At 42.0% G+C, this 27,147-nt stretch overlaps 1 protein-coding gene across 3 annotated transcripts in view; it reads left to right on the top strand.

The window, feature by feature from the left end:
• Nucleotides 1-27,147, top strand: part of DLG2 (discs large MAGUK scaffold protein 2) — a 2,359,657-nt gene that overhangs the window by 420,391 nt on the left and 1,912,119 nt on the right. Inside the window, exon 1 of one of the 3 annotated variants that reach the window (XM_082244456.1) lies at nt 6,920-7,658. The exons of the other annotated variants lie outside the window; for them this stretch is intronic. Coding sequence (XP_082100582.1) covers nt 7,629-7,658 — 30 coding nt within the window. The 5' untranslated portion in view covers nt 6,920-7,628. Of the gene's footprint in view, nt 1-6,919; nt 7,659-27,147 lie in introns of those variants that run through there. 3 annotated transcript variants of the gene reach the window in all.

Here is a 27,147-nt window from a genome sequence, read left to right on the forward strand (position 1 = left end):
AACCTGCTGTCCTCCCGCTGTTGCCTTTGGGAGCCAGGCTTGTAACTGTCAGCCTTGCAATGCCTCATGGGACATGGCTTACATCTTCCACTACAACACTACATTTTACATGTTTACTTTACACTCATATAGCAGATATAGGTATTTTTACACTACATGACACAAATGTTATTGATACCTGCCTATTACAGCTAGATAAAAGTATGTGGATGCCTCTCCAATTAATCGATATCCAGTGAAGGGTCCCGTAACTGTTTCAGCAAAGAGGTGACATTTTAGAAAGCAATTTTACGCTTCTAACCTTGTGACAACAGTATGGGGAAGGTTTTTTTCTGTTCCGTGGCTGTACCCACGTGCACAAAGCCAGCTCCTTAAAGACGTTATTTGATGAGTTTGGTGTGGAGGAACTCAAGTGGCCTGCACAGAGCCCTGACTTCAACCCTATTAAGCACCTTTATGATGCATTGGACTAGTGATTGTGAGCCAAGTCTTCTCATCCAAATCATTTTCCAAGGCATTTTAGAAAACAGAACTAATTACACCAGTGTCTGTTCAAACAGGACGAACTTGGCAATCATTACAGAAAAGTATACACTAAGGCCAGTTTTTGGGTTGAAGATGATTGGAATGTTGGAGGTGATTCAGTAACACAGAAGTAACCCACACAAACAAAAAAACATACAAAATCAATTTTTTGCCAATGCCATATGTGTCCTATTAAGGTGGTATGAGTATTGCCTCTCTTCATCACCCATAGCAGGCTTCCACTGGATACCGGGAGCCACAGAAATAAACTGGGACACAATGGAGTTGCCATATTTTACATTTGTCCTAGGAACACTTAGGATAACACAGAAAGGAAAGCCTCACATCTGTCCAAGAATCCTGCAGTGTTTGTTCTGTGTCCTGGCTCTCAGCCCAGCAGAAACATTTGCACAGTGGCAAATTGAAAGCATGTCTGAGACACAAGTGGTGCACCCTCTTATGGCAGTGGAGTGCATGAAGTCTTACTACGCAGTAGTGATTGATGAATCCAATTAGTACCAGTCAACGTGAACCTGCAATCCCCTTTACAGGTACTAGGTACCATATCCCTAATATAATCAAGGACAAAGACTTTGTAGGTACTAAAAAGAGTCACAGCAATATATTTATAAAACAATTTCACTTATTTTGTTACAAAGATTAAAAAATATACAGTATGCCATATGCTATGTTCATAGGTGTGCCTATTGCATTAGGGTGTGCACCCCAAAGTTGAAATACACATGCATGTGTTTGCCTACATGTATATGGCCCTGGTACATTACTCTCCCTGCTGGCAAAGTGAAATAGAAGTGTGTGGCACTTCTCTTATGGCAGAGCAGGTCCAAGGGAGATCTTTCCCATCTCCTCACTGGCAAACAGAGCGATAATGCTAATGTGCCCTAGGTGATTGGGTGTGCCCAGGCACACCCGGCACACCCTGTGCGCACGCCTATGGCTATGTTAGTATGCTTACACATTGGTGACTGATCATGTGCTGCACAAGGCTTAATTTTTAAGCACAGATAGCCAATCAGTGCTTCTGCTTAAATTATTCTCCCATCCTTTAGAAGCAACCACAAGTCTTGCTGCCAAGACATGAAGCTGAACAGAGCCTGAAGCCACTGCTAGGTGAGTATGAGAGGTTTTATTATTAGATGGCAAAAGAAGAGGGGGATGCATAAAATAACTTTTATATACAAATAGTGTTTAAAGCCCACTTCAGCTTCTCTCTTCCCTCTTAGTCCCCTCAGACTAAGGAAGGAAGTTCAAAAAGCAGTACTCACCTTCCCTCCTCCAACACTGGTCTCTTCTCTACTTCCAGATTAAATGATATCCAGTGTCCTTGAAGCCTTTCCTGGAAACCCATTGTCAGGAGCCTGTAAACTCTCCTTTTCTTTGACAGCTGCTGGTCTCATTCCAGGATCCTGCTTTTGGCTATGATGCACCCCTGTCTGTCTGTCCACCTGCAAGATTGGCTTGGCTAGTTTGTGGGTGGAGAGCAAACCTGATTTAAGCCAGCCAAGCCTGCAGTCGCATGCTTGTGATAGCGTGTGTAATACATGCTCAAGCTCACTGTCTTTCTGTCCTGCTCTGCTGTCTGGATTCCACTGTTTATGGCCTCAGATTGGATATCAACTATTCTCTGAACTCTGCCTGCCTTTTGACTACAGTTTGGATTTGACTATTCTGAATCTTGCCTGCCTTATACCTGGACTGTCATTGAACTACTGCACCTGTCTGCCAACTGCAAGTACTTATTTTCTGTGCTCAGTTCGTGCCAGGCCTTATAGTTCTGTGTTTAATACCTGGGAACAACCGAGTTCTGGTTGGCCTACTTGCCTTATGGGAAAGGGGGCTGCTATAGGTGAAGAACACAGAAGCCAGCTATAGTGACTGACCACTTGCATTAGAGGTAAGCGTGACACCCATATAGACAGGCCCGAAGCGAAAAAGAAAAGCGCAGGGCCTTATGATAGAGGAGACAGGGATACAGGTGCAAGGGGTTAAATAGCTGGGTATAATGGGGAGGTCAACTTCTGGGATTGGTCAAGATAAGATAGGTGGGGCTATAGGTAGGGGGGATGCAAGGGGCAGATTAGTAGGTTCAGCAGACCCCTTTGGAACAAGGAACAAGCAAGAATCCCCGACCTCCCGCCCTGGTTCCTATTTTTCAATGGTTGTTTTATTTGTTTTGAAAAAAAAAAGTAAATAAATAACTAAAGGTTTGGCGGTTGGGGTCTTTGGAGGCGTTAACAGTCTTGGAAAAGTTCATAGGGTGACCCATCTAAGTTATGGTGCATTCTAGTATATTCCAGTAAATGGTGGATTAGCGGGAAAATGGTAACAAGGCGGTATCTGTGGAGAAGTGTGTTTGTCCCCTAGCCCATGTTTCGTGCCTGGGGGCCGTTTAAGTATTAACGCTGATACACAAATTTAATTTGGTTTTGGTGCCTCCCAAGACCAGCAACCTTTATGTTATGGGTACTGGATTATGCATGGTTTCTTTTTTAAGAATTTTTTTTTTTTTTATTTGGGAATAAAATGGCCTAGCAGGCCAAATTTTCTCCAGACTGGTGTCACTTATTATTTGTTCAGAGTCAGATGTATGGAAAGTTTTTGGCAGGATTTATTATTGGGTGTATGCCTCTGTGATACCCTAATCATGTCATGAACACATCCCCTAGGCCAGCATCATTACACAGTCCGGGCTCACAGTAAATAGTTGCATAGAAAAGCACTAAGATGTCACAACATGAGTGCCATTCTATGAAACATTAAAGACTTCCCACTGCTCCTCAATGGAGAAAGGGAAGAGGAACAGCATTATTTAGGTAATTTCTTGGAAGACATCTGCTTTTAGTAGGTGGTGGAAAGTGGAATTGAGCCTAAAGTGGGGTATTTACTATAAGAAAATCTGGCAAACGATTGTCTGTCTGATTTTTCTCGTTGTTTGACAGCAAATCGGAACTGATGTACGAAAATTCATATGAAAATTCTTGTATGACAAAGGCTTTTTTTTTTGTTGTTTATTGTTTCTGATCATGCGCTGTCTTTCTTTTCTGATTTTTCTTGTACAAAAATTGTACGAAAACAGTACACATTAAATGAAAATCGTTAGTTTTTTTTCCGTCCAAAAAACATTTTGGAGTCTGTCCCTTCGAGAATTTTCTTACGAAAATTCAGAATCGGCTGTGGAAAGGTGTGTAGACACCATACGAAAATCGTACCAAAATTCTTTGAACGAAAATTTTCGCCCGATTTTCTTATAGTGTGTACGAGTTTTTAACCACTTCCCGGCCATCATATAGTAAAATAAAGGGCGCAAAGTGGTTGTCCCATCCCGGCCGGGCGTCATATGACATCCAGCGGGATAGGCAGCTCTGAGCGGCGATCGGTGGTGCGGTGTGTCACTCTGACATACCGCATCTCCGATCCTGGTAAAGAGCGTATGATGTAGGCTCTTTACCATGTTATCAGCTATGTCCAATCACAGCTGGTCACATAGTAAATAGGAAGTGCCATTGATCGGCTTTCCTCAGTTCGCACCTGAAAGGCGCGAGTAGAGGAGAGACGATTAGCGGCTCTCCTGACGGGGGATGGGGGGGGGCATCTGTGCTGGTAATCAGAGTATTGATTACCAGTGCAGACCCTTGGGGGATGCCACTAAAGCCACCAGGGATTGCCGCCCATGGCCACCAGGGATGCCCACCCATGGCCACCAGGGATGCCAATCAGTGCTCAGGGAGCCTGCTAGTGCCCTCCTCATCAGTACTGCCCATCATTGCCATCTATCAGTGCCACCCACCAGTGCCCATCATCATTGCCATCTATCAGTGCCCATTAGTGCCGCCTATCAGTGCCCATCAGTGGCGCCTATCAATGCCCATCTGTGCCGCCTATCAGTGCCCATCAGTGCCCATCAATGCTGCATATCAGTGCTACCTATCAGTGTCCATCAGTGCTGCATATCAGTGCCACCTATCAGTGCTGTATATTAGTGTCTCATCATCAGTGCCACCCCATCAGTGCCTCCTCATCAGTGCCTGTCAGTGTGGCCTCATCAGTGCTCAACGGTGCAGGAAAAAAAATATTTATTTACAAAATTTTATAACATAAGCATAAAATACTGTAACATAAACAAAAAAAAAAAACGTTTTTTTTTTTTCAAACTTTTCGGTCTTTTTTATTTGTTTAGCAAAAAAGAAAAAAACTTTGTGGTGATCAAATACCACCAAAAGAAAGCTCTATTTGTGGGGGAAAAACATATGACATCAATTTGGTTTAGGTACAGTGTTGCATGACCGCGCAATTGTCATTCAAAATGCAACAGCGCTAAAAGCTGAAAATTGGCCTGGGCAGGAAGGGGGTGTAACTGCCCTGTATGGAAGTGGTTGAAGCAGAACTAAACCCTCCTATCCTTTACAGCCAAGGAAGCTGCCATCTTAGCCCCTGTTTGATTTGCAGTTGCCATGGTGCTGCACTAGTGATCAGTTATGACACCAGATGGCTTGACTGTTTGGTTGAGTTAAGGCTCGTACACACTTGACGAAAATCGGACAATTTTTCTCTCTCATGCTCAGCGGTCATAACCGTTTTTAGTTGACAGTGCATAATGTTCACGAAATTTCTCGTCTGAGTTTTTATTTTTTTTGGGATGTTTGTACCTAGACTTGTGGGTTGCAAGCAACTTCAGATCATGCGTGGTCTTTGGTATCTGATTTTTTTTGCGGTCGTACTGCATACACATTAACCACTTAAGCCCCGGAAGATTTTACCCCCTTCCTGACCAGGGCCTATTTTGCGATTCGGCACTGCGTGACTTTAACGGACAATTGCGCGGTCGTGCGACGCTGTACCTAAACGAATTTGACGTCCTTTTTTTTCCCACAAACAGAGCTTTCTTTTGGTGGTATTTGATCATCTGTGCGATTTTTACTTTTTGCGCTATAAACAAAAAAAGCATCAATTTTGCAAAAATAACAATATTTTTCACATTTTTTTTATATGAAATTCCCCCCCCAAAAAAATGTAAAAATCAAAATTTTTTAACATTTTAAGCCAATTTGTTTTATGCTACATAGGTTTGGTAAAAAAAAAATCGCAAAAAGTGTATTTTGATTTGTTTGCGCAAAAGTTATTGTGTTTACTAACTAAGGGAAAGATTTTTGTCATTTTTGTTGTTTCTTTTTAACGCGTAATGGCGGCGATCTGCGATTTTTTTGCGGTACTGCGACATTGCGGCGGACAGAACGGACCCTTGACTGACATTTTTGACACTTTTGGGGTTACCAGTGTCATTACTACAGTAATCAGTGCTATACATATGTACTGTTACTGTAAAATGACACTGGCAGTGAAGGGATTAACTTTTTTTGAGAGGGAGGGGTTACGTGTGTCCCTAGGGGCGTAATTCTAACTGTGATTGGCTGTGGCTTGAGGTGTAGGAACAGTGATCAACGGTCCTACATAGTAGAACCGTATGATCACTATTCATACACAGGGGAGAATGACAGGCGGCTTGTTTACATTAGCCGCCTGCCTTTCTCCTGCTCTAACGGACGATCGCGAGTGACCGGCGGACATCGGGTCCGAAGGGCACACGAGCGGGGGGATCCGTGACCACGCGGGAGCGGGAGCGGGCGCGCACTCGCTCCCTAGACCCTCACAGGCCATAAGTCGCTTTGCCTGTGAGGGTCTGACTGCCGACGTAAATAGTTGTGCGGCGGTCGGCAAGCGGTTAAACGAAAATTGGTCGTGCTGGGAACGGACGATAAAAATGTTGGTGTTTGTCCCTCCGTTTTTTTTTCGTTGAAAATGTCGGCATCGGCTGCTGAAAGTTGTGTATACACTAGCCGAAATTCGTCCGCTTTTACCTTGATCGGGAATTTTTCTGCAGATTTTCTACTAGCGTGTACCCCACTTTAGCAAGCAACTGTGACAGTCCTCATTCACAACATGCCTGTTTTTGGAATCAGTTAAATCGATGGGTTTAGTTCCACTTTAAGATGTAAAATTGATGATGAAAAAGAGAAAGACTAAAGAGAACCGGCAAAATATCTGTGGCCCCCAAGGCAACGGTTTATGTTGCCTTTTCATAAAAATCAGTCTTGCCCACTCTCCCGCTGACAAGAAGATTCTAGCGTTTGACAATATATCATTTAATTTCCCCTGCTAGGCTATCAACGTCTCTCTCTGTTGAAACCTTGAACGCTTCTGCTGCTGTACAAGGAAGAAAAAAAAAATATATTCTAAAAATATCTCTCATTACGATCACAAGGATCACCCACATATTTTATTGAGAAATCCTTTAACGTAGCAAGAACCATTAAGTACGTCTCCTTTCAATTTTTTTTTTTGCACCATGCCCTTACTGTGTTGTTTTCTGCGTTAAGATTACTGATGTCTTTGATATTCTTCCTGTTTTCAGAAATCGGTTTATAGGGTATTCAGGCAGATGGCATGTGTGCTTAACAGAAGCTGTCTTTAAACAAGACGTGTTCTCCGTTTAAAAAAAAAAAAAGAAAGTGCTTTAACCCAGTAGTGTATCAGAAACCAGGCAAAGGATGCCTCTGTTAAGACATGTGCCTTGTAATTGTGGAAGATAAGTTAGACGATGGAGAGAGAACAAAAAATTGGCACAGCTGATGGTTCTGGCCATGATGAAGCATTTTAGGATTCTGCACTCTATTTAAAGTCTGGTTCTTCCTGATCTCTTGTATTTGCCTCTTATCTGGTTTTGCTTGAAAAAAAAAAAAAAAAAAAAAATTAAGAATATTTCGATGAGAGACGTAGCATTGATTGATGATACAATCACCCTCGGAAGTTTTGGATTTTCTTGATCTTTTGCGGATTTCCAGATACCTGTATTAACCAGACATGCTGAGATCACTGCGAAAGAAGACTTGCATTCCGTACTGAAGAGGCCCGATAGAAAAAAAAAAAAAAAAAAAAAAAAGCACATACACACACACACAGCAACACAGGCACACACGGTCCTTGCAGCTTGGTGATTCCTGTATTGTTCTGGGGTTTTTTGTCTTATAAGAGATTTTCTTCCGTTCGCTTTATGATTTGCGTTCCGTCCGGCCGAGCATCACGAAATGGATTGCCTCTGTATTGTTACAACAAAGGTAGGATTGTAATCTTTGTGTGTGCCGTTGTATTAGCAGGGTTCTGTGTTGCTGCTGATGCTGCGACGAGGCTCTGTGACTGGTCTTAAGCTGCAAGTTGCTCTCTGGAAGTGCTTAGAAATTGTGCAAATTAATGATTTATTTTTATTCGTGAAAATGAAAAAAAACAAAAAAAATAAAAATTCACATTGATACGGTAACTGAACAGGAAATGTCATCACAGGATGTGTGTTTGGAAGGGTCAGTTTTAAAAGTCTTTTGCCAGTGAAAATCTGTACTTTTCAATTTGAGGAAATGTGAGTCGTATTATGCTTGTTATTTATTTTAATTTTTTTTCTGGATTCCCTAAGTTTATTAATACAATAACAGATTATTGCAATATTCCAAATTTTTTAAGACAATTTTGTATAAAAATAAGGAAAAGAGGGAGTTAACTGAACAAGGTAACAAGTCCACCTTAACAATTCTTGTTATTTTTTATGCTTTTCCTTTTTTTTTTTTTTATTATCTTGTTGGTAAATTTTTAAATGGGATTCTTAGATGTTGTTCATGGCTCATCCTAAATTATGGGTTTCAATGGTGCTTCTTATTATTCCTGATTTTTTGTAAAGGAAGGAATTTATTGTACAAAACATATTGACAAAATTATGAAGCTGCTTTTAAGGGAGCAGTAAATCTAAATTCCAGTAATTATGATAAAACTCTGAGAACTGCAATAAAAACTATTGGACAGACTGAGCACATATGTTAGTCAAAGTTTACAGCTCTGTGTATAGGGTCCGATGACTTTACATTAGAAGTTACTGTTAAAGGGAACTTGCACCAAGAGTATCATTGTGGCTGCCATCGGTGACCACCTTCTAAAATACTATTTGCTTGGCTGTCATGCTAATTACATTTCTTCAGTACTTAAGGCTCGGTTCACGCTGGGGCGGCACGACTCTGTACTACTTCGGGGGCGACTTGTGCATTCCCATGCACCCCGACTTCGGAGCGACTTGCATGGACTTCACATAATGGAAGTCTCACATAATGGAAGTCGCTCCGAGGTCGCCCCGAAGTAGTACAGGACCCTTTTTCTAAGTCAGAGCGACTTGTGTCGCTCCTATTAGAACGGATCCTGTAGCAGTCAATGTACCGCGAGGGAGCGCGACTTGTCAGGCTGACAAGTCGCCTGACAAGTCGCGCTAGTGTCAATCGAGTCTAAAGTGGTTGGAAACCTCAGACATGGAATATGTACAAAGTATATCCCTCTAGAGCAGTGTTTCTCAACGCCGGTCCTCGAGACCCACTAACAGGCCATATTTTAAGTATTACCTTGGGGAGATGCAGACTAGAATACTGCAATCACTGAGCAGCAAATGAGATCACCCGTGATGTAATTTGTTTATCTTGCAAACCTGGCCTGTTGGTGGGTCCCGAGGACCGGAGTTGAGAACCACTGCTCTATAGTGTGTACTTGTCTCAATTAAGAGCACTAAGTGCCACTTTTGCCTGCTACTTTGTTCCTCTACCATTAGCATAAACCACTTCTGAAAAGTTTTCCTGATACCAAGAGAAGAATGGTGACACAGGAGGGACCTCCATCTAATTGACAGCCTCGGCTCTGTGCCTCGGTGCTGTGTGGAGGGGGATGTCTCTCTTCCCTCCAATCAGCTGTCAGAGCTCTCCTCACTGAGCTCTGCAGAGTGTAACCTCAGCTCTCCGCCCTTGATTTTCTTAACTCTCGGACAAGCTTTAAAATTCAGCACTTTAAATGGATGTAGAGAATGTAGATAATATGAAGGGCTGCAGATAGACAGGTACAACTTATGTAGGAGTATTTGATTCATCTCTTTGTATTACCTGAGGCCAGTCACTTCACTGGGTATATGTAAGAGTTTACAACCATTTTAACTGGTTGTTGAGCTGGTGCTGTAATTTCACTTTGTCTTAACAAGTTAGATGCATGTTCCAGGTCAGTGTTTCAGAATACCGAATCCATATTCAGCAAGGCAGCTAAAACTTTTAGAATGAGGTCAGCAATGAAAGCTTACATGTTCCTCCTGCAGAGGTTTCCTTCAAAGTGGTTGTAAACCCTTTCATATATTCAGTGAAGTGACTGGCCTCAGGTGATACACAGACATTAAACAAATCCTCCTATATAAGTTGTACCTGTTTACTTGTACTCTTCTCTTCTTTACATCCGTTCAAAGTCTGGAGTTTTAAAGTTTGCCTGAGCATTAAGATAAAAAGGGGGTGGGGAGCTGAAGTTACACTCTGAGAAGCTCAGTGAGGAGAGCTCAGAGATCTGATTGGAGGGAAGGGACAGCCCCCCCATTCACACTGCACACAGGAACAGAGCTGAGGCTGCCAATCAGCTGAAGGTCCCTCCCCTGTCACCATTTTTCTCTTGGTGTCAGGAAAACTTGTCAGAAGTGATTCATGCTGATAGTTGAGGAACAAAGCAACAGAAAGAAATTACACTCAGTGCTCTGGATTGAGACAAGTACACACAATAGAGGGATTGCTTTGTTCATATTTCATGTCTGAGGTTTACAACCACTTTTAAGTGTGCTCTGCATGCGATCAGGCTTTATAGGCCGAGGGGAGCTTTTATGAGACTGCCTGGGGTGTCCTTTAATTTGATAACTGGACAGAAAGTCAACTTTGTGCTTACTCCAACAGTCATAGCTTTATGTTCTTGCTTTGAAATCTTCAGTTTTGATAACTTCTGGACTTTACATACAGTATATATGTTAAGTTTGTACTTTCACATAATATTTATTTATTTCTGTTACCTTTACTAATCAGAGAAAAGTCACAGGGTCTATGTAACTCTCCCCCTCAGAACTATCAATACTCCTCTAACAATCCCCTGCCACCCCTTCCTCCGCCATAGCTGCTACCAAAATATCCACTGTTGGCTGATGTTAGAGCTCAGGGTAAGGACTGTGCTTAGGCCTAGTGATTGTCTGCCAGGCAAGACAGGAGTCACATGCTCTCAAATACTTGATTATTTAGGTGGACACAGAGTAAAGATCAGAGGAGGAACACTGAAGACGAGAATAGAAGCTAGTCAGAGGGGGTTACTTGAATTGTGGAAGGTGACAGTGCTTCTTTCATTTCAAATGAAGTAGGAAATTGTTAAAACTCCTATCAACCTTTTTTTTGTCATCCATGTGTAGGCAGGTTGAAATGTGTTGATTCTAGCAAGCTAGCGGCTGGCCCAGGCCAGGAGAAAGAGTTACTGTTGTAAGCTCAGTTTCCGGACTTTTGGTCCTAGCCAGCCTACCTGTGCTATAAAATGGGCAAAGGCTGAGGTCTAGGAGCCCTTGGCAGCCGATTCACTTGGTTCTGTTATCTCTCCCGGTTGGGAGCTGAAACTGCTTCTCCTTGAAGCCCGCTAAGGCACCGGGACTCTTGGAGACATCCAAGCCATGAAGAATGCCAAGATGGACTATCACCTTATGGAGGTATGGCTGGGCAGCCACACTACAGTAATTCGTTTAGGGAAAAAGATGTTGTTCATATTGAACTGTTATGCTGCAATCTCTTCAGTAAAGTTACATTAACTCTTCTGAGCCTGGTCTGAAGTTATTCAAAGGGATGCATGTTGGTTTTGGCATATCTAAAGAACCAGGGTCTGTAAAAGCACAACAGTATATGAAGTAACACTACTTCAAAGGAGTTAACTCAGGAAGACAAGGGAGAGGAATGTAGTTGCTAAGTGTAACTAAACACATGTTCAAGGCACAAATCAATCAGTCATTAGATATGGTACCTGGTAAGATGACAGGTCCAGGGCTATCTTTAACACAGGGCAAAAGGGGGCAGCTGCCCGGGGCCCAGTCATTGTTGTGGGGCCCAAAGCAGCTTCCCCTTGAACCCGCACTGCCCACAAATAGTTGTTAAGTGAATTTGGGAGAGCCCAATAAAATGTTTGCCCAGGGTCCAATCAATATTAAAGACGGCCCTGGACAGGTCCTCCGATAGGGAGGAGGTTGATGTTCTGTCTCCATCCTTAGCAGTCGGTATCCAATAGCAATGGATCTGAACCTGGGTTACGGTGACCTATGGCCTGGTCACAAGGTACCGGAAAGTGAATAAGTTAATGAGTGCATGCATGAGGTCCGTACTAGGTGCACATCAGGACCCGTTCTGTTACTGGGAGTAAGGCAACAGGAGTATGCTAGACTGGTGGAGTGGGTGCTGACTCTAGCGGAGTCCCAGCCTCAGACCTCCTCCTCTGATGTGTTTCACTGAAGGTCCCAGGTGGGGACTCTGTTCATATTGTCCAGATGAATAAAGTTACCAGTGTTTGAATATTCTTCAGAGTGCAGCTGGTCTTTTCATTTGGTTTTGAGCAATAAAGGTTGACAGAGGTCTGTATTCTTCCTAACTTTGTCAAAACCTCAAAAACAAAATAGTTTGACTGGAGTTCCGTATTAATTTTTTGGTTTAGAGAACATTTATGCAGCCTTTAAGCAAGCTGTATGTACCTGTGTATCATATCTCACTCTGCATCATACACTACTCATATACCTGGAGCTAAGCAAAGGTTGTCTAATTTATAGCCATTGATTAAAATGTCTAAGGTTTTTTAAAGCTAGCCATGAGCTCATAATTGCTCCACTGGTGATCCCATAAATGAGAACTGGTATTCCACCTTGGATTGACCTCTGCAGATCTGCTGATTGCTAATATTATATTAACTGTTGAAGTTCTTTGGCCCGTCTTCCGGTGCTCTTCTATAATTCCTCTCCTGTCCTTGGTGAATGGAACACTCTGTGAATAACCCACTAATTTAGCCCCAGTGATATCAAATGACGCGGCATTATGATGTAAACCCTACATGTTATAATCTGACTGTATAATAAACTGCAGTTGCTCTTTTGTGGAACCTCCATTTTGATGGTATACTCTTTTTGAGTTCCCACCCCTTGCCCCCCCCCTTTTTTGTATGATCTAGCCAGTAACACACCTCCTCTGGATTAAGAAGCACAGGAGGGACCTTTGGACAGCAGCATTATCAATCTGGGGGAGGGGAGAGTTAGATATACTAGCAGATCTAAATACACTAACAAAATTAAGTCAAAATCCAGCTAATACTTTATAAGCAGTTACAGAAAATAGTTTTTTTTTCCTTTTTCCTAAAGGTTTTACATTAATAAAAGCTGATCATTTTAAGCACCCCTGTCAGTGTTGAATGGTTTGTCCAATTCCTGTAACTGCTAAATCTGCAGGAGAGCTTATTCTTTTGAAAAATATCAGACTTACTGGCTAGATCACTAGATGAAAATGAACAAAAGAAAGCCTTAAAATGGAAAACTAACGCAGCCATTACGTCTAGGAATTGGTGAGCTGCAATATAATAAATTATTGTTTTTTGCTTTGATTAGCTGCTTGTTAAGAATGTGTAAATATTTGAATGCCCATAGTCTGGCCATATTTTTTTTTTTAATTTGCTTTAAAATTAAAAATTGGCAAATATATTCACTATATACTAATTGTCACTGCTATTCATCCATATTTACAAAATACATTACTTGAGGGGGTGTGATTTATGCATGTACGCTTGCATTGACACATATAAGCTTAACATACTGACCAGTAACGCATTTCTTTTTCTTTTAATTGATCTAAACTCGGCACTAGTTTACTGATATTGGCATACCTTTGTGTTCAGACCCTTTGAAAGCAATGGTCTACATTCAGATCAGTAGAAAACAATGTCTTATGCCTCGTTTCCACTGAGTGGTACGGTACGGTACGGTTCGGTTCATTACGGTACGGTTCGGAACGGTACACCTTGCGTTTCCACCGCCAATAGTACCCTTTCATGATAGGTGTGGTGTAGCCAGAAAGCAGTGATCGACGATTCTCTGTCAACCAATCAAAGTTCTGCAGAGTGTAGCTCCACCCTGCTGGTACGGTACTAATGTGCTTGGTACCCCAACGAAAGGGTCCCAAAAAAGTGGTACGGTACAGTTCGGAATTAGGGTACCATTCACAATAGAAACTGAAAAAATTGCGTACCGTACAGAACCGAACCGTACCGTACCGCTCAGTGGAAACGAGCCATAAATGCCTAAAAAAAATGGTGCCCATGTGCACAAGCCCTTAAGCTGGCCATAGATGGTTTGAATCCCGACCGGTTCAGCAGAAACCAGCTGAGATTCGAGCCATCTATGGGCAGGCTGATTGTACCCAAGTCAATCCATTGATCGACTTGGGTTCAACCAGCATGTCGGATTTTTTGCGATTATTGCCAGCTGCAATAGCTGCTAGCGATAATCACCATGTGTTCTCCCAGCAGGAAATGCCCCCCCCCCCCTTCACTGGGAGAACACAATAGCTTCGCAGGAGGAATTCTCCCATCAACACAGCCAGTGGTCGCAAGAAAGAAAATTGCACCATCTATGGCTGACTTTGATGGAAGGAGGGACTCTCTCTGTTTGCTACTCATAGGTTACTGTATACATTTCAGGCCAATTATGCTCTTCCTAACTTGATAAAGTTAAGTAAAAAATGTAAATTAAATTGATCATTAGCCTTCATAGTTCCTCTTCAAAGCTGAATTCTTACGAAAAAGCTAGAAATCATTAATGAAATACTGGGTCCCCTGCATAGCTGAGATATCTCATTTCTCAAAGCATCAAAGTACTGCCATTTGCTTCCTGCGATTCTCAGTGGTATCCCCTGCGTCTGTGGGGTTTAGGTGACACCACTTTGTTATACTAAGAAAGCACAGTCTCTGGGGTCACCTTTCCTCCTCCTTCCTCCTCCTCTATTACATTAAGGCATCACTTGTTGCAAGTTTTAGGTGGCTGGACACAACAGCCAACACATGGGGTGGGCACAATGTCCTCATCACCCCTCTGCTCTTTAAGTGAGGACACATATTTTGCCGGGATATGTGCCTATTTTGGAGTTAGCTTCACTATTACAACCCTCCACTCGACAGACATGATATGACATTTTTAGCAGTTACACAGACAGACAAGACCTGATCATTTAATGAGGGTCAATGAGAACGACAGTTTGTAACCACAGGGAATTTAGGTTACTATAACTGTGCAGATTCACTCATGAAAGATTTCCATTTGCTTTCTTTCACATTATTTGCTTTGCCTGTGTCTGACTCTTCAGATTGAGAGTTAAGGGTCAAGGGTCTATCTTGAACGTTCCTGTTCTGTAACTGTCTATCCTCATATGCAGGACACTCCAATGCTGAGAGACAGCAGCTCACGTCAGGCAGTTGATGGGGCAGTAACTCCTAGACCAGCCATTCTCAACCAGAGTTTCAGGGATTGCAAGGGGTTTCTTGAGCTGTTTCTAAATGACCTCCCTGCATAGTTCCCTGCATAGTTCCAAGGCAAATGCCACTTAGGGTCGCATTTTAACCACCACTGTAATGGGGCATTCTTCCCACTGACCCCCAATGAAGTGGTTTTAGTAGCGGTTCCCCAAGACCTGTAAAATATTTCAAGGGTTCCTCTAAGGTAAAAAGGTTGGGAAAGGCTGCTCTAGGCTATAGGTGATCCCTAACCTTTCACTCTCTAGCTGAGTTGAGCATAGCAAAGTGAAAAGGCAAAATAAGGGGGCAAGTGTAAACTTTTCTTAAAGTTGAACTTCGGGCAATTGTTTTCTTTCCATGTAGTGGGGCTGTGCCCGCACTGCATAGGTTAACTGCTAATTTTTTATAGGGGATTGGAGAGCCAAGACATACTCACCTAATTCTCCAATCCTCCCAGTGCAACACTGGTCCCTGTGGCACCCCCCGCGGCCTAGCGTTCTTGGGTGAAGCAATATTCCTGATGTCATCATGCCTATAGATTGGCTCTGGATGTGAAGATGTCAAGAACAGTCCATAGCTGGACATGGGGGAGTGCCATTTTCCAGAGGATCGAAAGATCAGGTATATAGGCTCTGTGTTCACTCCTAGATAAAATGAGCAGTTAACCCATGCAGAGTGGGCACAGCCCCACTGCATGGGGAAAAACAAAATTTGACTGGATTTTGGACTTTCAGTAAGGTAAGATTGGTTACAGTTTTAAATAAACAGGGGAAAAATATAACAATAATTATTCATAATGAGTTTGAACACCTGTTCTTCCAGCATTTGGATGTGTAGTGTTAGTCCCCCCACAGATGCTACACTAAGTACGTAGGGAGCGTTGACTGCTCTTATGAAGATGTTACACTGTCAATAGAGCGGTATTGAGACATATTCAACAAAAGGAAACAACAAAGCACATAAACAGCTGAGGGTGGGTTTACACAATGTGCAGGCTTCGTTTGTCAGGTACATATGAAGAATGAGTCTAACCTGGAGTTGCCACCAACCATCGAGTCAATGTGGAAACTATTGCCACTGGGACACTATTACTCCCACTGATGCACAGCACTATTCTTTCTACTGACACCAACAATATGGCAATAATTCCTGCACAGACATTAACAACTGGGGACTAGTCCTCCCACAGATATCATTGATAGGGCACTATTCTTTCCCCAGACATCAATGATGGGGCACTGTTTCTCCCACTGACACCAAGGATATGACACTATTCCCGCCCACTGACACCAATGATAGGGCACTATTATTTCCACTGACACCAACGAAGGGGCCTTAATATTTTCCCTAATACCCAAGATGGGACATTTTTCACTCCCACTGATGCTGGGACATTTTCTACTCCTATTGGCCATAATCAAGCCCCCCTAAAGTCTGAAGAACAGTAAACCGGCCCTTTGTTTGGAAAGTTCTGAGACCCCTGCTCTAGACATATGTGAATGGTTACACCCTTTCATAAAAGATCTGCCCCTTGTGTAACATGATTTTTGTAGTCAAACTGCTGCACTATTGGAAGCAACATAGGGTCTTCTTCAGCTACTTTTCAACTGTAAAGAGCAAGAAACCAAAGAAAAGGAGGGAAGGTTTCATGTTTTCTGAGCTATATCAGCATCCCCTGCTAACCTTTCTTCAGTTATCTTGTAGAAATAGGCCACCAAGGTCCAGGAATTACCTAGAGAGGGAAAAACATTAACACAATTTGTACATTTTGAGGCTTGGTGCTGCCCACTGTAACCCTGCCACCCTAGACATTGGTCCATGGGTACCGTCCATTGTGGTATATAAATTACAATCATTTTAGGCCCAGACTGTTTAGAAGGCCATTTAAACAAGTGCCTGATCCCTCACCCATCTAGAGCTACAGTCAAGTAGAAGGTCAGCAGTAAACATACATATTGTCAGCATAAGCAGCATGGCATTTTCTTTAAAATCATCTCAGACAGTGTGGGATACAGCTGAAAGTTAACGCTTTTCGAGCTACAGTTAGCGCTTATGAGTAAGTGCGAACTTTAGCGCAAAATGCATTAACTTTCAGCTGTACCCCATACTGTTTGTGATGATTTTAAAGAAAATGCCATGCTGCTTATGCTGACAATTCAATAAAGGTTGAAGAAGTGCAGTGGATTCCAGATCCTTTTCTTCTCTGTGGCATACAGACGAGCTGTGCTAGCACCTTCACCTGGGTGCTTAGTAGGGGGACTGCTTATTACTCACCTGGAGCAGCTTTGCTTGTACAGTATAGGCAGCATGGCAGTTTATGTAGCTGAAATATGGGGGTTGGGGGCAGGGAGAGGGGGCCCAATCTATGTCTGATAGGACAGTATAAAAATAATTGGCTTACTTACTATAATCACTTTCCCTCATGCAGTGAAATATTGCTCTGAATGCTGGCTCAAGACTTGAAAAGGGGAATTTTACGCATGTTGATCTTAACCTGAAGAATGTACTTCTGGTCAGGGCTGGCCCTACCATGGGTCCCGCTGAGTCAATTGTACCCAGGCAACACTTGGAGAGTGTTTTCTTTCCCAGCAGTTTTGTGAGTCATAAGTTTACAGCACGTTACGGGCACCATTTCCCCATCTCATACTGCCGCACGTAGTGCAAACTGATTAGTATGTGATTGTGGTAGCATAATGACATCAGACATCAGTGCATGCCATCTCATGCAGGGCAGGCTGTATCTTCTAGGGCGGTGGGCGTGGCAGACACAGGAGTCACAGGGGGGACTGAGGACAGACTGTGGGTGTTTGGTGGACCGGTCCGGTGGTGAGTTATGGAAGAAGATAACACTATATATAATATTTTCTACATTTTAATATTTATATAAAATAATAGATGTGGGTGCCTTTTGTTAGGCGTGATTTTATTTTTGGAGGTGGGGGGCAGCATTTTATTTTTGGACCCAGGCAACACAATGTCTTGGGCCAGCCCTGCTTCTGGTTGACCACAAAGGATAAACTGCCCTTATCTGGTGCACAGACTCAGAACAGTAATGGAGGAAAGCTGCGCACAGAGAACAATGAGCTAAAAAGGCTGCTAGTACAAAGTATATCAAACCAAAAAGACAATGTGAAGATGGTACAGCGCCACTAGATAAATTAACTAACTAAAGAAAAGAGGTGAACCAGTGTCCATAAGTCCATATAGAGGAAAGGAAATCAATTGCTGAAAATGTAGCCACAGATCCAACAAAATTCTTGCAAAGGAAGTTTCTTGGCGGAGATCACACAAAAAAGAGGATGTACCCTTACCAGATAGTTGGACCCCCACAGGTCATCCCCTTTGTACACCTGGAGTCCATTGAGGTCTACCGGTTCCATGGTCCATGTCCGGAGGTTCTGTGGTTGTTTGGAGAGGAATTCTGGTGACTGATTTTGCACGCCTGTTTGACCTTCCGTAATAGGGGGTCCAACTATCTGGTAAGGGTACATCCTCTTTTTTGTGTGATCTCCGCCAAGAAACTTCCTTTGCAAGAATTTTGTTGGATCTGTGGCTACATTTTCAGCAATTGATTTCCTTTCCTCTATATGGACTTATGGACACTGGTTCACCTCTTTTCTTTAGTTAGTTAATTTATCTAGTGGCGCTGTACCATCTTCACAGACTCAGAACAGCATCGACTCTCAAGGAAGAAGCTAAATATCTAATGTTCTAGCCTGAGGGAAATCTTCAAATTATTGAATTAGAAGCTTTCATGTTCAATGCTGTAATGAGAAAAGCTGCAGTGACTGCATCCCTTGAGGAGTGGCAGGGAGCAGGGAACCAATGACACAAGCACACCAATCACATCACACACACTTTATAAAACTCTGGTCCGACCACATATGGAGTATTCTGTCCAGTTCTGGTCGCCACTCAGGAGGGATGTGTTGGAGCTGGAGAGAGTCCAGAGAAGGGCAACTAAACTGATTAGGGGATTGGAGGACCTTAATTATGAAGAGCATCTGCAATCGCTTGATTTATTCTCCCTGGAGAAGAGACGCCTGAGAGGGGACATGATAGCAATTTATAAATACCTCAATGGTGATCTCAGCATAGAAAAAAAAGCTATTCAGTCGAAAGGATTGCATGAGGACTCGAGGACATACAATGTGATTAGAGGAGAAGCGTTTTAACCTCAGGCAACATGGGGGGTTATTTACTGTTAGGGCTATAAGATTGTGGAATTCTCTACCACAAGAGGTGGTTTCTGCAGGAAGTATGGTGGCTTTCAAAAGACTCTTAGACTTACATCTCAAGGATCATTCAGGGGTATGAGAGATGATTACGGCCACACACACCTATACAGGTTGAACTGGATGGACTATTGTCTTTATTCAACCTCACCTACTATGTAACTATATGTAACAAGCAAGAGGATATTTGGGAGTACACAGCACATCAGGTTGCCATATTGCAAGGCAGGGACATTTGACATTTATTTTAGAAAATTACAGCTGTTGCATATTGCTGTAGAAAGTTTTTTTTTTAAATAGTAATAAAGCTGAATTTGTGGCTGAAATAAAAGAAAAAATAAATAACACCAAGAAATGCAATTGTATGTTTATTAAAGTGGAGTTCCACCTTGAAAAATTTTTTTTTAGATAAAAATACCCCTGGGACAGTCAGGGCTAGTGCATTTTAGCAACGATAGCCTCTGAACTGTCCCCGGTTTCACTTACCTGTAAGAAGAAATACTTACCTTGAAAATGTCTTGTCCAGTGCTGCCACCTCAGGTGTGGGCAGCTGAAGCCGGAGCGTCCTCTTCGGTGTCCTCTTCGGTGACGCCGGAGTCCCAGAATGCCCTGCATCGGCCCTGCTCTTCACTTCCAGTGCAGGCGCGACACCCGTGCACAGTTTCTGGGCTTGCAAAGAAGCTGTTTAGCAGGGAATAACGCATCTGCACCGGAAGTGACAAGCAGGGCCGATGCAGGCGCATTGACTCCTGGGATCGATGACGCTCATCTCCCAGGAGTCAATGCAAGAAGGAAGTGACGTTGGGGGGCGTGTCCGCAGAGGGAGGAAGAGGAAGGAAGGTAAGTATATTTTCTTTAAAAACAAGGTAAGTGAATCAAAAAAAAAATTTTCAGGTAACTTAGAGCAAGCGGATGAGGAAAAGTTATTTTTGAGGGTGGAACTCAGCTACACTTGCGGTTGGGGGAGCGGTAAATGTAGGCAGTAGAGTTGCAGAACTTTATTGCAGAATAGGGATATTGTTTAGTGTCACTTTAATTGGGGCTGATTGAGGTAAACTGAGGTTTGATAAAGGGTCAAAAAGAAACAAGCTTTTAGGAAAATAACTTTTTTTTTTTTTTTTTTAACTTGTCAGGTTACTTCGTCATTTGCAGATGAGTGAAACAAAGTAGTTGTTACAAAGAACCATGTTACTTTGTATCTCTCTATCCTTTATTTAAAACGTGTTTATAAACACTATGTCAGAATATCCATTTTTTTTACAGCAGCAGCTGAAATAGCTGCTGTATTTACTCAGCAACTCCTGGCTGTCATAATTACAGCCGGGGATTGCTGGCAAGTATAGGGAGGGTAGTGGCAGTGGAGCAAAAGTACAGCAACTTGTATATAGACTCTTGTAATGTAGCAGTAAGAGAAGGTAGAGCAGGACTTTAGATCAATCAGGTGTCTTGCATGCACAAGAACTGACAGGGAACATGCAAACATAAGGAGACAGCAGAGGGGTGAACTTACGAATCTGTTGCTACTTCTTAAGGCTGGATACACACTATAAAACTTTTGTTGTTAGATTTCCTTTAGCTTTACCTTCAACTATGTAGTGCAAGGGCCTGCCTGATTGCATACAAATTGAAAGTGTTTAGGTTTGACCTCATATTATATGGTTTTAGTAAATCTAAAGGAAAAAATCTAAAGAAGATTGTATAGTGTGTATCCAGCTTAAAGAGGTTGTAAACTCAGTTATATATATATATTTTTTTTACAAGCTGAAAGAGAAACACATAATGAGCTAGTATGCATCGCATACTAGCTCATTATGAAATACTTACCTTAGAACGAGCCCCCGCCGTGCCGCCCGCTTACCTCTATGACGGGCGACATGTCCAGTCGCCTGTCTTCCGGGATCGCGGCATCCGGCCATCTGATTGGCCGGAGCCACGGTGACGTCACTCCCGCGCATGCGCGAGGGAGCTGACGGTCACGGCACAGGGCTTTGAAGGAACGGCACCAGCGGCCGTTCCTTCAGAGCGCATGCGCCAGTGACGTCACTGGCTGCATGTAAGGTAAATATCTCCTAAACGGCACATGTTTAGGAGATATATACAGTACCTATAGGTAAGCCTTATCATAGGCTTACCTATAGGTAAAAATGTCAGAGGAGGGTTTACTTCCTCTTTAAGGCTACATTCACACCAGACATTTACGGCAATAAAAATTGCAATGGCAGGAATCTTCTGATTCTTGATGCAGCTGTGGGTGGCTAGGTGCGGCAGCCAGGCCCTGTTCACTTTATTGACAGGTAGAGATGTACACTATGGGAAAATTGTCTTGTTTAGTTTTAGATTAGTTTGTTAAATTAGTAATTTAGTTTCATCATATTCATTATGATAGATTGATTTGTTTTTGGTATTTGTTTCCTATATTCAGGTTGGTTTGAATATTCGCTATTTTCAAATTGATTCAAAATTCAAATTTGTTAAAAATTAGATTTTTAGAAGACAGCTGTATTCCTTCTATTCGATTCTATTCTATTCTATTCTTAAAAATGTTTCTACTCTGTTTCTATTCTTTTCTGTTTTCTTACCTTCTATTCTATTTTATTTTCTATTATATTCTGTTTTATTCTATTCTAATTTGTTCTTTTCTGTTTCAATAGTTTTTGTAGGAAATGTTTTAAAAAAGTAAAGAGAAAGAAACATACAAAAATAATGCCAAGTCTTTATCGCTTAAGTCATCCACAAGAGAAAAAAGAGCAAGACCTGCAACGCAGGCGGCATACAACATTAACTTGAAAATTACAGCAATAATAAACCATTGTGATAAATATTGACAGTCATAGGATCACCAGTAGGATTTGGCATTAACGTTCCAAACTTAAAATGAAAAAAAAAAAAAAAAGTTGGGGAGGGTGTGGAAGTCCAAGTTACGAGCGAAAATATAGGCAATACAGTGGGAGGAGGAATGAGCAACCCTTAGTGGAAGTTCTTTTCTATTCTGTGCTATTCCTTTTTTTCTGTTCTATTTTCTGTTTTATTCTAGTCTATTATTTTCGTTTTTTATTTTCTATTCTATTCTTTTATTTTCTATTCTCAAAAGCAGAAGTAGGAATCGTAATCTTATTTCACTTTTACACCTTACTGTATTTATTGCAATATGTTTTCATTTCAAATTTATTTTCAAATTCATTTTTTAATTTGAATTCATTTACAAATTTGAATTCAGATATGGGTAGTTTCCTTATAATTTATTTTGGATTCATTAAAATTTGTTACTATGATGATTCAGAAGTTCAGATACATCTGACTCTCCAAACAATGAAAATTTTGTCTAAATTTCGATTCATAACAAAATGAATCGCACATGTCTAATGACAGGTTGGCAGCAGCCACAGCTTTTCATGACTGTTCACACATCCAGCGATCACCACAGGTAATGGCTGGCTGTGTGAACAGTCATAAATAGCTGTGGCCACAGGTGACCTGTCATTATGGTGAACATGGCTGACGGCACACCTAGCTGCTAACAGCCCGAAGAGCCAGCACTGGCTTAAATCACCGATGTGAATGTAGCCTTACTGACAAATCACTGGGGACAGGGAAGTGACCTAGTTGTGTTGCAACAGAAAGTCAGGCCACTAGGCTGATAGCGTAAATCTCAGGACTGGATTGTGACAGACCCCAGTACAGAGGAGTATGTCTATCGTATAAGCTTCCCTTGCCCGTTAACAGAACAATCCAAAATCCCACAGCCCACCCAGTCACCAGGACACAGTGTAGGGTGGTGAAAAACATAAGACTGTTTATTGAAATTTCACAGAGAATTTATATAGACCACAAAATTTAGATAAAAGCTTGATCACATAATCGTATGCAAAGGAAACTGTATACAGCAATATAATTAACATACCTAAGGAACAACCAACATATACTATATGCCAATCCATATCTAGCAACTAATAGCTGACAGGGATATAGCTAATTAACTAACCACCTAAACTAGCCTAGATGACCAGATCATTCGGCACCTACAACCCTGAATACAAATTACTGTACAATATACATTATTACGAGTATAAACACATAGATGGGAAGACAGGCACAAATAATAGGGGATCCAATTAACAATGGGAGGAAGACACCTAGGAGGCACACTATGGGAGAGACCTACTGTACTTACATTAAACACATTATGACAGGTAACCTAATTGGTTTGAGCTGATTACATTAATGTGACGGGAGTCACTTTGGTTTGGGGGCCCGTGGAACCCAGCTTACCTTTGAGGGGTTGAGAAATCCCTCTCTCAGCTCCCTAGGCCCCTCTTATGTGTAAGTCACCATGTGTCTATTAGGGGCACAGGGTGGCCAAGAAAATTATGGACTTAGTGGACACTGAGAATATGATTTGGATTACCCAAGTGGGACAGTAATATTTATCAACAATATATCTCAAGGAATATATGAATACTCTGGGACTCTAGGCCTAGCTGCCTATTGCCAATAAGAGACTGCTTCACACAGTCAGACTCCTAGCAGATGCTTGTATCAGCTCATCCACCTGTGCTCCACACATTGTCAATTAGGCTGATTTACTCTGTGTTTAAACTTATAATAACGTGTATTGTATTTTGTTTTAGTCTTGTTGCCGGCAGTCTGGTCATCCAGGCTGGTTTAAGTGTGCTGAGTTAATTAGCATGTTAATGATAACATTGTTTAGATGGAATTAGCAATGAGTCAGCTGTTCCTGTGTGTTTTGTGTAAATATTTGGGTCATTGTTCATGTATTGAGTGACATACTTCTCAAGTGTATAAAAAGTCTGTTTCTTGTTCAATAAAGGTTGTTGATTCCAGATCTATACAAGCTATGTTCAGGCTAGTTTTGTATGGGGCGCTGTAATATCTGATACCTATGTTCAGACTGGAGGAAGCGGTATTCTGATGGAAGTCCACAAAAACAGCGTGGGTCGTGATTCTGTTACAATTAACATCTACAGTCACTGCTGGTTTGAGGCATAGAGGCCCCAAATATGTGTATGGAACCTCCAGTTCCCAGAGTCTGTGTGTTTCTGGGAGATATGGACTTGAATCCAAACAAGATCACTCCAAGTGTCCCCCGGGCACAACCCCCCCCCCCCCCAAAGAGTAGTGTTTCCTTAAAAGCAAGGCCCCATAGTCAGTAGGCAAGATGCCACCCTGCAGTCCCCTCTAAAGCCCCTGTTCTGGCTGGGTCTGTCACATGGATGAAAAGAAATACACATCCTGTGGTGGTTAAAACAACTCCCATATCTGTATTTCTATTGTGTATTCAGGTTTTATAGTGCAGCAATTTTATACCTTTTTTTAGCAAAAGTGGAGATTTATTTTGACTCCCGAGCCTCTGGTGAGTTGTTAATGCTGGGTGGACTGACCCTTTAAATCATTTTTCTCTTGGATGTTATTTCCCGACCTTCCTAATACCACCAGCTATTGATATACATCTCACAGCAGTCAACACTTTAGAGATTCGTAGTTTTACCAAGCTGTCACGGAATTAATGATTTATACCGTCCTTGCTTGGATTTATGGCTTCCTGTTGAAATGTTTAAAAGAAATGAATGCCCTGTTGTGGCCTTAATAACCCTGGTGATGCGTGTCTGGGGATCCTTGACACTTGGTATAAAAAATACAGCTGCAGGCAAGGCAGGGGGCATCTAGGATGGGCGGTTGTGATGTTCACACTGCGATCCTGAAAGACTATTGTCAACGAATGTCAATGTGATTCCTGTAATTTCGGTGTAAACTGCCTGAGCATGATTCTGCTTCTCAAACCCAGAGTATAAAATCCTGGCACACCAGCGGGGAACTGAATCCTCAGCTGCTGCAGAAAAGGAAATGTTTTGCGTAATAATTGTGTATATTCATTTCAGTTTTCATTATCCATTATTTTGACATGCATTTGAAATTATAATGGTATAACTCTTTTATGTTTTGCTTGTTATGTTGTATTTTTTTATGGTTTTATTACACTTACAGGTTCATAAGTGCCCCCCTTCTGTCAAAAGGCAGAACTATGGGCCGTGCATAGTTTTGGGCGTAGAGGTTTTGCTTTTGCGCTGTCCTTGCCTATGGCTTGCCCTGTCCATAGGCTTGGACTATGAGAGAATGAGTGGAGACACAGGTGCTGTGCTATTCTACAGGAAATACACCATTCATATGAGATGAGCAACTGTTAGTCCAGGTTGCATCAAAACAAAATGTGTGTTCTGATGTGTGCTGGCGTTGTTTGCGGGGCCCTGGCATCATGCTCTATATTTGGGGTACCTGCCCAAGCATTGCCCCCTTTTGGGACAAAATACTGCAATTATTTGAAAATACTGCAATTATTTGATACTCTGGTTGGGGGGGGGGGGGGGGGGAGACGACAAATACCCTAATTAACCTCAAATTACGGTACTCTCCATGCTGCCTACAAACAAATCAGAAAAAAATTTGATCAGACACTTTTTGATGGCAGTTCGGTCTGTCACTACCAGAAGCTGGTGCTAGCCTGAGCCCCCGTTACTCGCTGCCTGGGCTTGTGAAGTGAATAATATTGAACAATATTGAATATATGGAAAGTATGCTTGCTTGTGAGCAGAATAAATCTCGGCCTTACCTGGGCTATTTAAAACTATTTCCATCACTCAATTTCCATCAAACTAATTCCAATTTTGCATCCTTTATCTCCACTAAGGTTTGAGAGTGAAAACACCTTTGGGATCTGTAATCAAAAAAGGGGGAGGGAAGGAGAAGAAGTCTCCTAGAAGTCAAGATGGGACACCTGGGTATTAAATCTAGGTAAACTTTATTGAAAAATTAAACACCAATACCAATTGTTTTTAATAGACAATGTTGTCTTTTTACATGGTGAAGTCATTCTTTTGGAATTGGTGTTTCATTTTTCAATAAAGTTTACCTAGATTTAATACCCGGGTGTCCCGTCTTGACTTCTAGGAGACTTCTTCTCCTTCCCCCCCTTTTTTGATTACGGTTTTAAGTCAAGGGACTGCACCTTAGCCAGCTTGGCCTTGGTGAATGGGTGTATAGGTTTGGGGATCTGTCAATTTTGATATGCCCCTCTTTCACTTGGGAAATTTAGGGCGCGAAACCTTTTGAATTTGAACCTTTGGGATGTGGTTATGTGGGATGGGGGGATTACACACATACACACTGCCAGACCCCCTTTTTTTTTTCTCTCTTTTCCTACCTCAAATTGCCCATGGGAGCTCTCTACAAGTAATTTCTAGGAACTCGTCTATTGTCCACCTGGTTCAAATGCATTTACTTTCCTAGTGTGACTATATTTACGCCTTACATTATGGAATGTTATTCCTCTTTTTATCAACGTGAATCCTACCTATACTGCTATGTTGCATGGACCTATTTATGTCTCTATGGTCTATCATGTACAATGTTTTTTTTGTACTTTATTGTGTTGAAAACTTAATAAAACAAGATTATTTACAAAATTAATATTAAAAGTTTGTTTTCTTTAGAAAGCAGCCACAACCTGAGTAGAAAAGCCTGTCCCATGCCAGTATGCTGCACAGTGGGACCCTTGCCCTGTGTGTGGAAGCAGTGGTTTTCTTTAAAAGATCGGTCATATCTCCTACCAAGTCAGAGTAGCATTCTCCATTCAGCAGGGAGCTTGAGCTTTGTTAAGTGGAGAGCTCCAGCTTTTACTCAGCCAAGGGCATTTGGACATCTGCAAAAAGACCGCTGCTTCCCCACAGAGAGCAAGGGTCCCACTCTGCAGCATCCTGGCAGGGGGTATATTGATTGCTTTGCACAAAAGGTATAGTGTCTACAAGCTATGGGATATATTTATGGAATTTTTTTTTTTTTTTAATTTTCTTTACTGGTAATGTCGGCGATCAGTGACTTATTGCGGTACATTGCGGCGGACAAATTGGACACTAAGTGACACTTTTGAATAAGTGTATATTGATTGGTTTGCGCAAAAGTT

The sequence above is a fragment of the Pelophylax lessonae genome (genome assembly GCF_965119305.1).
Source record: "Pelophylax lessonae genome assembly, chromosome: 2".
Lineage (NCBI taxonomy): Eukaryota > Metazoa > Chordata > Amphibia > Anura > Ranidae > Pelophylax > Pelophylax lessonae.